Below are 17,281 nucleotides of genomic sequence, written 5' to 3'. Positions count from 1 at the left end.
TTTATGCCTTGCATTTCATTCCTACATGTAGTTAAGTTGTTCCAAGAGATTTTTTACATTTGTTATTCTTATTTCTCCTTTTTCATTCTTAATCCAATATTTTCCTCTTTAATTCTCTCTTCTGACCTGATTTGACTTTAATTCACCTTCTTTCTTACTCATTGCGCGCCCTGTTATTTCTTCTATCACTAAGTGCAATTGATAAAGCAGATAGACTGTTTCAGATGTCCCATTAACCAGGCTACACCACAGCAAAATCAACTCTCATTCCCAGCAACTTGCAACCTAAAACTAAATATTGTTTAAGAACAAGGGAAGAATATCCAACACTCAGCACTCACCATAACACATTCCGCTTCAGCAAATTCCAGGCCAATGTTTACTTCGCTCCCCAACAAAATAAATCTTTGCATTGACCATGTCCCTTAACTTATTACTCTTCTCAGCAAACTGAAACTTTCTTATGTGCACCACAGGGAGAAAACATTTTCAATCCGAATTGATTGTATACAACTTTTTTTTGAAAAGCAAACAGAGTTTCAGAAGTTTTACATTGTTGATCACAACAGCTAATTGCTTTCTGTCATCATGATCCTCACAGTTAATGGACACTCAATTAGTAGACAAAAACTGTTTGCAGTTAAGCACCATATGTTTGATACAATGCCAGCAGACTTTGCATATCAGTCACCATTGATTCCATCAACATTTTTTTGGTCAAACATTGCAACAAATTCGTTATATTGCCAGGGTGGGAAAAAAAACACATGATTAAGCAATTCTGTTTTCGGGAAGCTGAAATAATAAGTTAATAATAATCTTTTTCTTGGAGTCCTCATCTTTTTCAGTTTGCTTATATTAAAGATTGGAATCAGACAATGAGTGCTCAGTTATCAGATATAGAGTTCGATACAAACTCTCTTCATAAGAAGGGAAAGTATTGTCAATACCAGCCTCAATACTGGTTCTATCCTCTAGCCTGAAGCATCCTCCTCTGAATTCAAACTCCTCCTGGCCTGAGGCTCTGAGTCAAACTGATGGTGGTGGGAACTGTATTTTTTTATTTTTAAGGATCTCACCCTGGTGGGCTGCAGTTTCCTTACCAGTCAGTGAGCTTTCAACTCCTCATATCCATTCTCCATGTCTTTGAATACCAACAGGCTATAATGGAGAAAAAACCCAATTCTGATCACGTAACATTCACCTGCACACTTCTCCCACAGGAGTGAGTGGACAACAATTACGAACAGTAAACTTTTTTGCTTCCTCACCTTTTGTAACCCGAGAACATCTGTGTGTTCATCCACCACAACTCTCCAGTAATCTTTGCAGAAAGACAGCAGCAGTTCATGTATCACTGAACCATTAGGGGAACAAGGAATTGTGATTAAAGTATGGTCTCGCTGTAGTTCTTGGCTTTTCACCAATGCTCTGCTAACAAAATATATTCTATCTGCCCCTTGATACATAATGACTTACATGTTCCAATTAACTACTAGTACTGCTTCAAAGTAAATGTGAAATATGCTTGGAAGTGAGTCACCGAGTCACCGAGTACAAAGGGTACAATGCACACTCCTTCAAACAGAATAATTTGTTAGTAAATAGCAATCTACAAAGGAGGGGCCCTGCTGACGTTCACAAATACTTTTGAATTGCGCTTTCACTATCTTGCTGGTTTTCCTGATCAATTTAAAAGTTCACTTGACATAGTATGGTTTCACTGACGCTGTCTAGCATCCGGTAACCCCACCACACAGCATATTGTAGCTGCCTAACTATTCAACAGCAGGTATCACTATAACAAAGCTCTATCTTGTCTTCATTGACATGGACACACTCATGTTTCCTACAGAGACCCTACAGACAGTGAATGTAGGGAATCCTTCTAATGGATTTTGCCCTCCTCAGCCAATTTTCCTTGAAGTAAATTGAGGAAATACTATGCCAGCTCCGATTAATGGGTTCATCACCATCAGGGGATCAAATCTAGAACCTTCTAGTCCATAAGCTTCAGCTACTTATGTAATCATCTCAGTCAGACATTACGATTAAGGAGGTCAACAGCATTGTAGAAATAACAGATAAGTACAGATAAGCAGTACTACAGTGGCTAAATTTGATGGTTTCACATAGGCCAGGATCAATTACAAAACAGCAATTCATGTGACATTGTATTATTCTCTTAAAAACTTAAAAGAGAGACTTTTAACATGATTTCCTTCCTTTATTAAGTACCAAGGTTAGTAGTAATATGTTCAAGACTCCAAATGGTACAAGAAAAACTCACAACTATAATGCCTCCTTGCAATAACTTCCCATCTTATTGATATTGTCAAGGGAATTCCATACTTGATGGTTCCTATGGGATGAGTGTGAGGTATCCTCGTCATTTGCATGTAGAATTAGGATCTAGCTTAATGTCCCACAAGTATAATTTTGCCTTCCCTCTACTTATAAGTTGCTTGTGAATTTATATTATGGTTACAAATAAAGAAATGGTTGCTATTATTTTTTCCAGGGTGCTTTAGTAATTGTGTCTCAGAATACAATATACCTGACTATGTTATGTCATTTCTGCTGAAAGTGTAGCATGAGATTTGTGCCAGTTGTTGTTTTTTTGGGACAACATAATGGATCCAAGATAGTGATAAGAAACTGAGCAGAAAGGGGGAAGATCACACTAGATGATGAGCAAATTGGTACTTAATATTTTGTTGTAACCCTCTCATTTATGGATTTTATTCACATTAACTGTTATCAGGATGTAATGACCATCTAATATAGTGTGCAAGACTAGCGATCTATAAAGGCCTTGAGCTTTTTTTGACAATTTATGAAGTGTCAGGATTGAAATGTGGGATGAAGGTTACATCTTTATGTGGAGCAATAATTGGATAATTGGATCTATTCTGTGATTGGTTCGCTCGCTGAGCTGGTTCATTAGTTTGCAGACGTTTCATTACCCTGCTGGGTAACATCAGCAGTGCAGCCGCCATTGGAGCAACTGAACCGACCACAGCAATCACAACCCGAGCTACAAATCCACTCAAGAATATTGGATCTATTCTGATACAAATAGGAAATTTATAAGATGCTTTTAAGACTGTCTTCAATTTAGGGTCAAATGAAGGAATGAATGGATCATGTGACCTGCTCTGAATCCTGCAACAAGATATTTGGATAGCTTCAGGCAGAGGGATGTATGTGGCAAGACTGTTTTAGCAAAAGGAAGGTGCGAGATATTTAAATCTATAAACCACAGCTTTTGTGCTCCAAGTGTCACAGGGAGGTATTAGGAAAGCCTAGTTTTACGAAAGAGTTATACATTATACTGTCTATTTAATTTCTAGATCGATGGAGTTGAGGGTCTAAAGGATAGCTAGCTAGAGCATTTCTATCTAGATGTATGATTCAAGTTGCCACATGATTCAAGTTGCCAATGGAACTATGATTTAGGAATAGCCCACAGGAAACCATTGTAGGATCAGCTTGCTGGTTTTCCTGAAACAGTCCTTAATCTCTCAAGCACAAAATTCCAATTTCTGAATGAGCAGAAAGAAAGGCAATTTGAGTCAATTGCTTACCACACAGAATGTGTGGGGAGAGAGCTTGATTATTGAAGAGATCATGTCAGTGAAGACATAAAATGAAGCAAGAGGGACGAATTTTCAGGGCTACACTCACTGTTATAAGTCCTTTTGGAAATTGGAAGATAGCCAGTTGGAGAAAGAAAAAGGAAGCAAGTTTGGACATGTTCCTGGACAATTAGTGTTCATATAAGGGACTATGTAACTGTGGAGGGGATTTCCAGTCATTTTTAAAAAAGTTAAAAGGAAGGTTCCTCTCAAACAGTGTTCAGACAATGTTGGTTTTAATTTGTTTACTACAACAAAATCTTAAAACTTCAAATCTCATTATGTGATCCTTCTGTTCAGTCACTCAAAATTCAAATCAAGACTTTTTTTTAAACTTAACAGACTCTACCAGAAGTAATAAATTGGGGATTCTGAATCCACAGACTGAAAGTCACCAGGATTTTGTGGAGTTTAAACGAAAAAGTGATTTTTGTGATATTCATCAAAAGGTGATGTAGTTATGCCCATTAGGGAAGTATTCTTTGCATGATTGACCTGTTTTTGGGTGTCTTACAACAGTTAACAAAAGTTATTTTAAAAGTGAGAGCAGAAAAGTTGCCTTCAGTCTTAAAAGAAGTGCTAAAGAGGCAGAAATCTTTGTAGTCAATTGCTAAACTTCGAGGAAGGAACAAAATCTAGATGGCACTCAGATTGACTTGGTGAGGATTTGGTTGCAAATGGAACTTGAGAAAGCAAGAAAAATAAAAAAAAAACTTGAATTCAAACAGCAGGAATGCTTTGTGTTTCAAAGAGAAAACAGGAAGAAATTCAAATAGGAAAGTCTTAAATTGCAAAATTTTGAAGTGGACACAGAAAGACTTCAATTTGTGCAAACAAGTAGCAGGAGGACATGACAATGAGTTAGTTTCAATTCATGGGTTTGATCTGGCCAAGAATATTTGTTTATCATCTAAATTTGGTCAGAAAAGTTTTGAATTTATCTTGTACTGTTTGGCTAAATTGCTACAAAGTTACAACAATATGGAGGAATTTGGACAGAATAGAAGTTCATAGATCATAGAATCCTTACAGTGTGGAAAGCGGCCATTCAGCCCAACATGTCCACACCGCCCCTCTGAAAAGCATCCCAGCCAGACCCATTCCCCTAAACCTCATTTCCCATGTCTAACACACCTAACCTAAACATCCCTGGGAACTATGGGCAATTTAGCATGGCCAATCCACCTAACCCTGCACACCTTTGGACTGTGGGAGGAAACGCACGCAGACACGGGGAGGATGTGCAAACTCCACACAGACAGTCACCTGAGATTGGAATAAAACCCGGGTCCCTGGCACTGTGAGGCAGCAGTGCTAACCACTGAGTCACCATGCTGCCCATAACACTTTTGTTTCAAAGCATTTTCAGGTGAACAGGCTGTAGACTATGATAGGTTAAGACTGCTGTGCTCAATGTTTAGAGTTACTGCCAAAAAGTTACAGGCAGATGTTTAGAAATCTGAGGAAGAGACAGAATCAGATATTTGTAGAATTCTCTAGGGAAAAGTAAATGAAATTTGAGCACTGTACAGCTATGCAGCTTGAGCAAGATTTTGAAACTCTTAAGAGATGTTGTTAAGAGAAGAATTTAAATACAGCATCTCTTTCACAGTACGTTCCCACTAAAAGACCATAAACTTTCTAAGACAAGATGATGCTACAATATCTGTTAGCTACAAACTATCCTGTATACACACAGATGGCAATTAAGCTTTATTTGCAAGCCACACAGAAAGTGGAGAGATAAGTGAAATGATCATGAAAAGATCACTTAATCACAACAAGGGGAATAGCAAAAATGAGAAAACCTTGCCTTCTCACAAGTCAAAAGAGTGTATGGAGGATAAATATGATTCAAACCCCTTGTTACTTTTGCCAGAAGAGAAGCTATGCGAAGGCATATTGCTGGGATTTAAATACAAAGTGGTAACATCTGTGAGCATGTATGGCATTACTACAGGAATAGTTAGACAAGTTGGTGGCACTAATGACAAACCAGCAGCGTCAAATGTATTTGCTATTGGTAAAAATCAAAACATCAGGGACTAAAAGTATTTTGTGTTCATAGAATAGTAATTCTACAGTGGGAGAATAGGCCATTTGGATCATCGAGTCCACACAATCCTACGAACAGCATCCCACCCAGACCCACCCCCTACCCTATCCTTGTAACCCTGCATTCCCCATGGCTAACCCACCTAACCTAAACATCTCTGGTCACTATGGGCAATTTAGCATGGCCAATCCACCTAACCTGCACATCTTTGGACTGTGAGAGGAAACCGGAGCACCCAGAGGAAACCCACGCAGACATGGGAAAAACGTACAAACTCCACACAGACAGTTGCCTGAGGCTGGAATCGAACCCGGGTACATGGTGCTGTGATGCAACAGTGCTAACCACTGAACCACCGTGTCACCCCGTATTCACAGGTGAGGTCTCCATAGCTTTGTCCATGAAGCCAGCAAACAACTAAATATTCTAGGAGATGCAGGTCCAGTGGAGAGATAGTAGTGGGGATCAAGGAAGTGGCTGAGGAACGGAGTAATTACTTTGTGTCAGTCTTCAGGTGGAAGACACGAGTAATCTCCCAAAAATTCAAGACAGTCAGGGGCAGAGCTGAGTATGGTGGTCATCACCAAGGAAAAGATGCTAGTAAAACTGATTGGCCTGAAGGTGGATAAATCACCTGGACCAGATGGACTACACCCCAGAGTTCTAAAGGAGATAGCTGAAGAGATAGTGGAAGCTTTAGTGGTGATCTTTCAGGAAACGCTAGAGTCTGGGAGGATCCCAGAGAACTGGAAAATTGCTAACATGACACCTCTGTTTAAAAAGGGAATAAGGCAAAAGACAGAAAATTACAGGCCGATTAGTCTAACCTCGATCGTGGGTAAGATTTTGGAGTCCATTGTAAAGGATAAGATTTCTGAATATTTGGAGGTGTATGGTAAAGTAGGGCAAAGTCAGCATGGTTTCATCAAGGGGAGGTCATGCCTAACAAATCTGCTAGAATTATTTGAGGAAATAACGAGCAGGGTAGACCAAGGAGGGCCAATGATGTTATCTACCTGGACTTCAAGAAGACCTTTGATAAGGTGCCACACAGGAGGCTGCTGAGTAAGATAAGGGCCCATGGTGTTAGAGGGAAGGTGCTAGCATGGATAGAAAATTGGCTGCCTGGCAGAAAACAGAGAGCGGGGATAAAAGAGTCTTTCTCGGGATGGTAGCTGGTGACAAGTAGTGTTCCGCAAGGGTCAGTGTTGGGACCACAACTTTTCACTTCATACATTAATGATCTAGATGAAGGAACTGTGGGCATTCTGGCTAAGTTTGCAGATGATACGAAGATAGGTGAAGGAACAGGTAGTATTGAGGAGGTAGGGAGGCTGCAGAAGGATTTGGACAGGTTAGGAGAGTGGGCAAAGAAGTGGCAGATGGAGTACAACATGGGAAAGTGTGAGGTCATGCACTTTGGTAAGAAGAATAAAAGCTGGACTATTTTCTAAATGGGAAGAAAATTCAGAAGCCTGAAGTGCAAAGAGACTTGGGAGTTCTAGTCCAGGATTCTCTCAAGGTAAACTTGCAGGTTGAGCCAGTAGTCAGGAAGGCAAATGCAATATTGGCATTTATTTTGAGAGGACTTGAATATAAAAGCAGGGATGTACTCCTGAGGCTTTATAAGGCCCTGGTCAGGCCACATTTGGAGTATTGTGTGCAGTTTTGGGCCCCATATCTCAGGAAGGATGTACTGGCTCTGGAGCAGGTTCAGAGGAGGTTCACGAGAATGGTCCCAGGATTGGAAAGCTTAACATATGAGGAATGTTTGAGGACTCTGGGACTATGGTCATTGGAGTTTAGAAGGATGAGGGGGGATGTAATTGAAACCTTCAGAATACTGAATGGCCTGGACAGAGTGGATGTTGGGAAGATGCTTCCATTGGTACGAGAGACTAGGACCCGAGGGCACAGTAAAGGGAAGACCTTTTAGAACGGAGATAAGGAGAAACTTCTTCAGCTAGAGAGTGGTGAATCTATGGAATTCACTGTCACAGAAGGCTGTGGAGGCCAGGGCATTGAGTACATTTAAGACTGAAATAGATAGGTTCTTGATTGTCAAGGGGATCAAGGGTTACGGGGAGAAAGCAGGAGAATGGGGTTGAGGAACTTATCAGCCATGATTGAATGGCGGAGCAGACTCGATTGGCCTCTATGTCTTATGGTGTTATGGTCACGTCAATCGCTGACAGTGATAGGATACTAAAAGCAAGATGTCTAAAAGCTATTCTATGGGCTATTCTCTATAGAAAGGATCCCCCAGTTAACTTTTAAAATGACTGGAAATCCTCCACAGTTTTACTACTCTCCAAACTCATTGTGTCCTATCACCATCAGTGATTGACGTGACCTGTAATTTCCTACAATATTTATTGGTATGCTTGTTTCATGGATAGAAGGAATGCTATTTAGGAATATTTTGATTAACCAAATCATGCAGGTCATTTAACCACCAATGCATTAACATTAATTTAAAATTCTATTTGAATTTTGATATTTTGATTGTGGAGACTTGTGTGAAGTTGCCTTTTACTGATGTTGGTGTCTTCTCGGAAATGACCTTGCTGGACACAAAGTCCTGCCATCTCCAGTAAAGTCAGACAAGTCCAACAAAGTGGTCATAACTGAAAATGCATCCAGAAATAAAGAAATCTGTGACCAAGTGTACAACTACTCTTAAAAAACACTGAAACGTTAGAATAAGAATTACAAACTCTTGGAAACAAATTGAAACTGTCTGAATTAAGTCTGCAGGCAAAACCTGACACTAAGGTCACAGCAGACCATAGGGCAACTCTCCCAGCCGATGAAGACAATTTAAAAATAACATGAGTTAGTCGTAACTTGTACCAATACTATGGAACTACCATGGTGAATTTGATTTCTGGAATGTAAAATTTCAGAACATCAAAGCTGTTGTTGTTGTGACAGAAGGATTGAGCAAAATTCACGCAGGGAGGTAAGGAATTTGAATTAATTTTTGAACTTGCTAGAAAGGAGTATCAGCATTTTTTGATTGACCTTAAGGAAATTCTTAGTAGTTAAGGGAAAGGTGTGATTCAGTTCTTTAAGTGACTGAGATTTTCCTTACTGACCTGGACAATGAAAAAAAAACCTATAACAAAGAATGAAGATCCAAAGTTAAGACCAGAACAAAGTGGTTGAGAAACTCTGTTTAAAAGTCAACATCCTATTGATAGTGTAATATCTAATTCTAAAAAAAAAGAAAATGCTGAAGTCACTTGAGAATAATTGTAACAAGATTTAACCTCAACTATTATCTTATACCTAATCAACTTCAAAAATCACAGCGACTGTCAACAATAACTGTGTCATTATTGACATAGTTATCGAGACTGAACATAATTAAGTCATCTTTTAGTAAAGGATCCTGAAAAATTGTACAAACTGCACTAAGGAAGAAGGGTAATCTTCTGCAACACATAACAGAAGGCAAATAGCAATAAATCAAATTCTCATTTAATTATCTACTTGATTTCAAGACAGAATAGACAGAATGAAGTTGGGGGCCTAAAGGTTAGCTAATTAGTTCAGTCTGGAATACATGGCCATATGATTCAACGTGTAATAGGAATGGGCTTTAGCAATGAGTTGGACATAGGAAGCCACTGTACAATCAAGTCATGGTTTTCCCAAGAGACGCCTGAACTTCAGAGATATAGAAGCTGCAAGAATCTAAGACCTGGAGAGCAGTGAGTTACAGACAGCTAATCTCTATTGTCCACCTCACAGAATATGGGTGAGAATTTCTGATGAAATTAAAGGGACCAAGTCTCAGAGGATTTAAATGAGGCTCAAAGATTTGCCTAGCTTTGGCTGAAGGAGGAATTTCAAGGGTAACCTTCCGTGTTAAAGTCAAATTGTGGAGTAGAACTTACCCAGCTAAAAAAGGTTATTTCGGAACAAAACCACTGGTAGGTAAGAATAGCTTTAGACTAGTTCCTAGAGAATAAAGTATCCACTTAAGGGAGGGAGTCTAGTAAAACTGTGGAGGATTTCCAGTCATTAAGTTAAATGGAGGATCCTTTCTCTAGATAAGCTGCCTACTGGATAGCCTTTAAACAACTTGCCTTGAGTATGTTTGTTGCAGTGACTGTCATAAAATTTCAAAGCTTATTGTGTGATTCTTCTCGCCAGTCACAGGAAAAGAAAATACATGTATATTTCACTCAGTCTCCACAGGGATAACAACAGATTCTCTGGACATATACAGCATAAAAACAATGCATCTGTCTAAACTTGGTCAAACACTATAAAAGGTTTACAACTGGTGTCAAGTTCTAATATTCTTACAAAAGGAGCAAGATAAAGAAAACATCAGCCTTCAAAACATATACTTCTTTAGTACTTTTGTGAAAAATGGTGCAAGGCACTTTAAATTGAAGAATAGAAAACAGGGAAATTTGAACAAAGAGAAGGCAGGGAGGGATATAATATGTTAGAACTAAAGAAACAGTAGAAAGTAAGGATTTTGAAAACATTTTTGAAAGCAGCATTTGATCTAGGGAAGCTTTCTCGAAAACAAAATGTCATGACTGAACAAGCAACCAACAATAGTGAGTGGCATAGTTCTGAGTTGTAGAAACATTGGAGACAAAGTATGAGGTTCTAAGCCCACAAAGACTTTACTTACTCCCAAGGAGGTTAGTCATTAGTTGAGCATTAGGCTAAGATGAATAGAAGGTAGCAGAACGTTTGAACAGCACAATACCACACAACTTGCCCTAAACTCTGGAGCTTGATATGAACGTACATCATAACCCCGTGAACTGTAGTTACCTCTTATATAGAGTCATAAAGTCATACAGCAAGTAAAACAGACCATTCAGTCCAAACCGTTGTTGGTATAGAACTAAAACAGCACCTGCTTGCCTCTCTGTAAGCCAGTCACGGCAGCAATCAGCTGCTTACAGTTGTTCAGCAACTCATTTTAGGTTCCCCCACAAAGGATTTAAAATCCTTGAATGCATTTACAAATCCTTTTCCAGTAACCTCTTCCAGCCCCATGCGCTCAGACCTTCTCCTTTATTTTCAAAAGAGCAACAATTTGTCAGCCATCTTTTCTCTGTGCTTTGAACTTTCTCGCAAAGCCCCTCTGCATTATCAACCCCTCCTGCCTTCAGAAGACACTTCCATTTTGCTTTTTATTATCTCAGCTAACTAGCTTTTTTCCATCAAAAATAATTTTTTGGGGAAACTCAGCATGTCTGGCAGTATCAGTGAAGAGAAAGCAGAGTTGATGTTTTGAGTCTAGTGACCCTTCTTCAGTTCTGTTTCTGCTACAGATTTCCAGTATCCACAGTTCTTTGATTTATTTTAGCTATTCTCTACTGCTATCTTGTGCAATGCTTCAGGACACGTACTATGTTCCAGAAGTAATACAATTGCAAGCTGTTACTGTTGAAGGAAATGTTGCATTGTACAGTCTATGTTTTCAACAATAGAGTATCATATAAAACTGAAGGAGTAGAAGATTAATAATGGAGCCTACTTCAGTGGTGACAGTATAAGTAGAAAAATAGCTAGTGGTGGCAAAATGCTGCATAATATTTATATTGTAAAAGGCATGAGGTCAACTAAAAAAAGCAATGCAAGTTACAATAAAGAGCTGGCTCAAAAGTCAAATTTGTAAAGTTGAAGGAAAGTGTTCCGTACCTCATGAACCACGAGTGATATAAGCCGTTTAACTGTTAACTGCTAATTGAATCAATGGCAGTATGGCACAGATTAAAGGGAAATAAAGACAACAGTGATCGAAGGCTTAAGCATATGGTGCCTCACAGCCCAAGCTTCACCTCAAGTGAGCAAGTAGCAAATACATTACGCATTGTCTGATACACAGTATTGTATTTGTAAAACTGTAATTATTTCAAACTAAAACCATTACTTCCTGCTACACCTTTTTTACAGACATAAATATTTCATTTTGCTGTCATCTTTGTCATCATGAGAGTTATGTCAAATGCAGACCATAATGGTAAACTTTCAGGAAGGTAATAAGAATCCGAGATCTGTCTTAGAAATAAATTATAAGCAATAAAGTATGATGATATAAACTGTTTGTGTTTCACTTGCATAATTTATCACGGTTATGGAGTCATAGAGATGTACAGCACAGAAACAGACCCTTCGGTCCAACTCATCTATGCTGACCAGATATCCTATATAAATCTAGTCCCATTTGCAAACATTTGACCCATATCCCTCTAAACCCTTCCTATTTATATACCCATCTAGATGCCTTTTAAATGTTGTAATTGCACCAACTTCCACCACTTCTTCTGATAGCTCATTCCATACACATACCACCCTCTACATGAAAAAGTTGCCGTTTAGGTCCCTTTCAAATCTTTCCCCTCTCACCTTAAACCTATGCCCTCTAGTTTTGGACTCCCCCACCCCAGGGAAAAGCCCTTGCTAATCACCCTATCCGTCCCTCATGATTTTATAAACCTCTATAAAGGTCACCACTCAGCTTCCAATGCTCCAGGGAAAATAGCCCCCGCCTATTCAGCTTCTCCCTATAGCTCAAACCCTCCAACTCTGGCAACATCCTTGTAAAGCTTTTCTGAACCCTTTCAAGTTTCATAACATCCTTCCTATAGCAGGAAGACGAGAATTGTACACAATATTCCAAAAGTGGCCTAACCAATATCCTGTACAGCCGCAACATGACCTCCCAACTCCTATACTCAATGCACTAACCACTAAAGGCAAGCATACAAAACACCTTCTTCACTATCCTGTCTACCTGTGACTCTACTTTGAAGGAACTATGAACCTGTACTCCAAGGTCTCTCTGTTCAGCAACACTCCCCAGGACCTTACCATTAAGTTTCTAAGTCCTGCCCTTTCTTCAGACATCAGATTTCCTCAAAACAGATTAATATCAGGATGCACATCAGGGATTGTTAGTTTACATAACATAATCTCAATGACATAAGCTCCTTTATAAATCAATTTATAAATGTGCTATGTATAGATCTAGCAACCAGAATGATCAAAAGCAAAATAGCATAAATGATATAGATGCTGGAAACCTGAAATTAAAATCAGAATTGTTGAACCATTTGATAAAACTTCATTAATTGAAAGGTTAACTGTTTCTCTCTCCACAGATGCTACAAGACTTGCTGAGTATTTCCAGGATATTCTTTTCCTACTTCAGACCAGAAATCTTATGTTTAATTACAAATCTCTGCTAATTTCAGTTCTACAACTGGTCTCTTTTTTGCTCTTACTTCCACCGATTCCAAAGAAAAGTGAATCTACTGACCTAGGTGAGATTAGAGTTTGGATGCTCCTTCTGACTAACCAGCCTATTGATATTTGCTTAGTGATGGTGCCTGTGAAACTTTATCTCAACATGAGTTAACACTGCAGTTTATTCTGGTAATACAGGTCATTAAGAAGGATCAGTGCAAATGTAACATCTTTCAATTTATTTTTCATCATTTTGATAGGTCTTGTTAGGGAAACATAAATGAAAGATAACGGAGGAAATCTGTATAAGTCATCCAGTTGAAAGAAACAAATTTCAGCTGGATAATAAAATGAGAAGTGCTAGATGACAGAATCGTTCATAATTATTCATTAACTACATTTATTAATTCAATAACAAAATAAAATAGTGAAAAAGTCACACTGAATTACATAGGGTCTTGGTGAGACCACATCTAGATCACAGCACACAGTTTCAGTCTTCTTACTGTTGAAGGGTGAATATATTTGTCTTTGAGGGAATGCAATGAAAGTTCAATTTCTGGTTTCTAGGATGAGGAGATTGTCCTATGAGGAAAAGATGAATAGTCCAAGCCTATATTCCCTGGGGTTTGGAAGCATGACCAGTGATCTCAATTAAACATTTAAAATTCTTAAGGGATTTGATAGGATAGATGCTTGGAGAAAGTTCTACTCCCAGTCAGGGGAACCAAAGAGTCAAGATCTCAGAATAAGAGATCAGTCATTTTGAACTTCTTTACACTTCTTCACGCAAAAGACTGTGACTCTTTAGGATTATTTGTCCCAAGAGGGTGTTTGGATACTCAATCATTGATTACATTTGGGATACAGCCTGATTTGTTTTGATACCAAGGCTATGAAGGGACAGGCAAAGGACTGGAAAGTGGAATTGAAGAAGATAGTCAGTCATGATTATATTGAATAGTAAAGAATAACAAATAGGTTCCTTTGGAGGGCTCTCTTAATGATCTGAAATTAAAGTACAAGTACTGAGCAATGCAATCCAAGAGGTTTTGTACTAGTTCCTATCAGTGTTGAAGTATATGACCTCATGTCAGTAACTCTCAGAGCAACAGGTAGAGCGCTGCAATTGCTCAATGTTGCTGCATTAGGGAAGGAGAAAAGGATGGAGATTTGCCTGTACTACTGCTCCTATTTCTATAAAATGGCCCATATGGTAATTATGACTCTGTGCAGATACATTTAAGGAGAGGACTGAATTCTGTGTCTTGTCCTTTTTGCAGATACAACCCATACACATGAAGAGTGGCCAGTTGGATGATGGGCAAGAGGGACACAGGTGACAAAATAATCATGTTCCAGAAACACTTAGGAGAGTTAGGATGGAGTAAATGACCTTGAACAATCTTTCTTAGAAAGTTAACAGTCAGATAGGTGCAAACCATCATTATGTAATGAGCATAGTGGTCTGGTTTTCCTGATTTACTAACAAGTATGTTAACCTCTTACTGTTACATAGTCCTGAACTTTCAAATGCAGGAAAGTTTTATGGTGGTGAAGTTAAATTCCAAAGGCTCAGCCAAACGGACCAGAATTCAAGAGTTGTTTTGTTTTCCATACTTTGGATTTTTTTGAAATGAGGTAAATGCACGTGTCTGAAACAAGTGTACAATTCAGTTATACAAGTGATTTGGAATGTATGCACATCTGTTAATATCCCAGTTCAACAGTGCTGAGTTGGCTGATAGTTATCCAGTAATTTTGGATAAAAACCATACAGTCGCTTAATTGCACAGAACTTTACATACACAGACAAGATTGAGCACAATTATGTTTTGTCTTCCTATCTGCTTCCAATCACTATCCTGGCTAACACAAAGAATAGAAATGTAGACAAAGGACTGGAGGACACATTGCTCACGCAAGTCAGTATATTATGAAAATATACAGCGATTGGGGTGGGGAGGCGGGAGAGATACGGTGCACTGGCCTATCAGTCCCCATTGTCTAAGTCCACATTGAACCTCTCGTGGACAGTGGTACTGTCCCTACCTATGAGCCAGAAGATCAGGGTTCAAGTCCGAACGTGGACATGTATTGATTAAAAATGATCTACAATGAATCCCTCAAAATTGATAATTTTACTCATAATCACCACATCCCGACCGAAAAAAAACGACTGCGAACAGTTAACAGCCGACTGACACAAAACAATGGATATAAACCCAAAAGGAGAATAAATCTGAACCTCGGGATCAAAGGGGAGTTACAAACTGTTGATGAGTCACCATGATCTTTTTACTGTTTTTTTTAACCCAGTGACTCAATTCGTTGCACTGCGTTATAATCCCTCCCTAACACTCCCCTCTCACTGCCAGAGACACAAAGTGCCCGTCACTTGTCAATAGGGCTGCAGCTGTCGGCGTGGAATTAGTCTGGTTCTGAAAAAAAATACATCGGGGGATTTTGATGTATTTGGAACATGACACACAATCCCGTTTTCCCACAGTTTAAAATATCGATAATTAATATAGCCCTAAATTTACCAAAAACTTGAATGGAATTATCAAGCATGAGGAAAAGTGACAGGACCTTTTAAAAACCAGCCAACAACAAAAAAAACTCAATAGTTGAAAGATAACATCTGGTAAAACTCTTATTTCACGGTGATTTGAAGAGAGTGAGAGACATGCACCGATAGAGAAGCTTCCCGGTTTTACCTGCCGACGAGCTGCCCAGCCGCCCAGCAGCAGCCGCGGAGTTGTGTCTGGAGCCGGGGTCCCTGTCGATCGCCCCTCGCACCTCCTCCTCTTCCTCCTCAAGCCAGGCTTCCGCCATCATCATACGGAATATATTAGTGTGCAGAGCAGAGGTAGCGCTGCCAACACAACACAATTACACAGAGAGAGAGAGAGAGAGACAGAGAGCCCGCAGCTTCCAGTCTAGTCAGCAGCTACAACCTCCACCTCAACACCACACCGGAGGAAGTAGCTACCTTTTCAGCAACTTCCGAAATATTCCTCTGCCGACAGGAAACTGGGTGGCTAAGCGAAAACAAAAGGTGGCGGTAGCGCTTGGAGCTGATTTTCATCCAGCCCCAAACGTGACAATCAACTGTGTAACTTTTCCAAATCGTTGGCAGAGATTTACCTTTGATTCTGACCTGAACACACCTTTTAAAAAAAATACAATGTGTTTCTCTGTGAATTAAGTAACACATTTGTGGTTACAATGACTCAGCGGGCTATGCTGTGTGAAACCTTTGCAGGAATAAACTGTTTTGCAAGCAGTAGATAAACTGTCTCCTGAAAAAGACAATGCTGAAATGTATGCATCCATTTTCAGCCAGCTGTGCCGCAGTGAGTGAGCTGTCTCAACCTCATCCTGAGGTTCCCAGCCTGGCAGGTTCCAGACTTCAACCAATTGAATTCACTTTAGTTTATTGAAAAACGATTGAAGACACCCAATACAGTACGGTGCAAAGACTATGGACCCTGACAACATGGCTGCAATAGTGCTGAAGACTTGTGCACCAGAATTCGCCGCTCCACTAGCTCAGTTGCTGCGGTACAGTTACAACACTGGCATCTACCCAGAAGTGTGGGAAATTGCACAAGTATGTCCTGTACATAAACAGTAGGACAAATCCAACTTGGCCAAATACTGCCTCATCAGTTCTTGATCATCAGTAACGTGATGGAAAGGGTGTCATCACAGTGATATCAAGTTGGATTTACAAAGGAACAAACTATTCACCAATGTTCAGCTCCAAACCTCATTAAAACTGTGGTTCCAACATGGACAAAAGAGCTAAATTCCAGAGGTGAAGTGAGAAAGAGACTATCCTTGTCATCAAGGCAGTATTTGTCTGAGTGTGGCAGCAAAGGGTCCTAACAAACTGGAGTGAATTGGAATTCAGGGGGAAAGCTCCACACTGTTTGGTATCATACCTAGTACAAAAAGGTTATGGTTATTCTTGGTGGTCAACTATCTCAGCTTCAGGACACCACTTCAGGAGCTCCTCATGGTCATGTCTGAGGCTCAACTATGTTCAGTTGCTTCAGCAATGGCATTCCCTCTACCATAAAATCAAAAGTGAGGATGTTAACTGAATGATCAGCACTGTTCACACTGCCTCCTCAACCAGGAATGTGCATATGTAGCAAGATCTAGACCACATCCCATAAATGAATAATATAAAAAAAGACTCCTAATCACATCAGAGATAGTAGGAACTGCAGATGCTGGAGAATCCGAGACAACAAGGTGCAGGGCTGGATGAACACAGCAGGCCAAGCAGCATCATAGGAGCAGAGAGGCTGACGTTTCGGGCCTAGACCCTTCATCAGAAAAGGGGGAG

The 17,281-nt window shown here is 39.6% G+C and overlaps 1 protein-coding gene across 2 annotated transcripts in view; it reads right to left on the bottom strand.

Moving 5' to 3' along the window:
• Positions 1 to 16,112, bottom strand: part of sh3d19 (SH3 domain containing 19) — a 143,872-nt gene extending 127,760 nt beyond the window's left edge. Inside the window, exon 1 of one of the 2 annotated variants that reach the window (XM_048600927.1) lies at positions 15,642 to 16,112. In XM_048600927.1, the coding sequence (XP_048456884.1) occupies positions 15,642 to 15,765 (124 nt within the window). In that variant the 5' untranslated portion in view covers positions 15,766 to 16,112. The remainder of the gene's footprint in view (positions 1 to 15,641) is intronic. The other variant, XM_048600920.1, reaches the window with a different exon arrangement.
• Positions 16,113 to 17,281: the final 1,169 nt, after the last annotated feature.

This window comes from Rhincodon typus, chromosome 1 (assembly GCF_021869965.1).
Source record: "Rhincodon typus isolate 14 chromosome 1, sRhiTyp1.1, whole genome shotgun sequence".
Classification (NCBI taxonomy): domain Eukaryota; kingdom Metazoa; phylum Chordata; class Chondrichthyes; order Orectolobiformes; family Rhincodontidae; genus Rhincodon; species Rhincodon typus.
The sequence above is the reverse complement of the archived record's forward strand: the minus strand, read 5'-3'. Positions and strand labels throughout refer to the sequence as shown.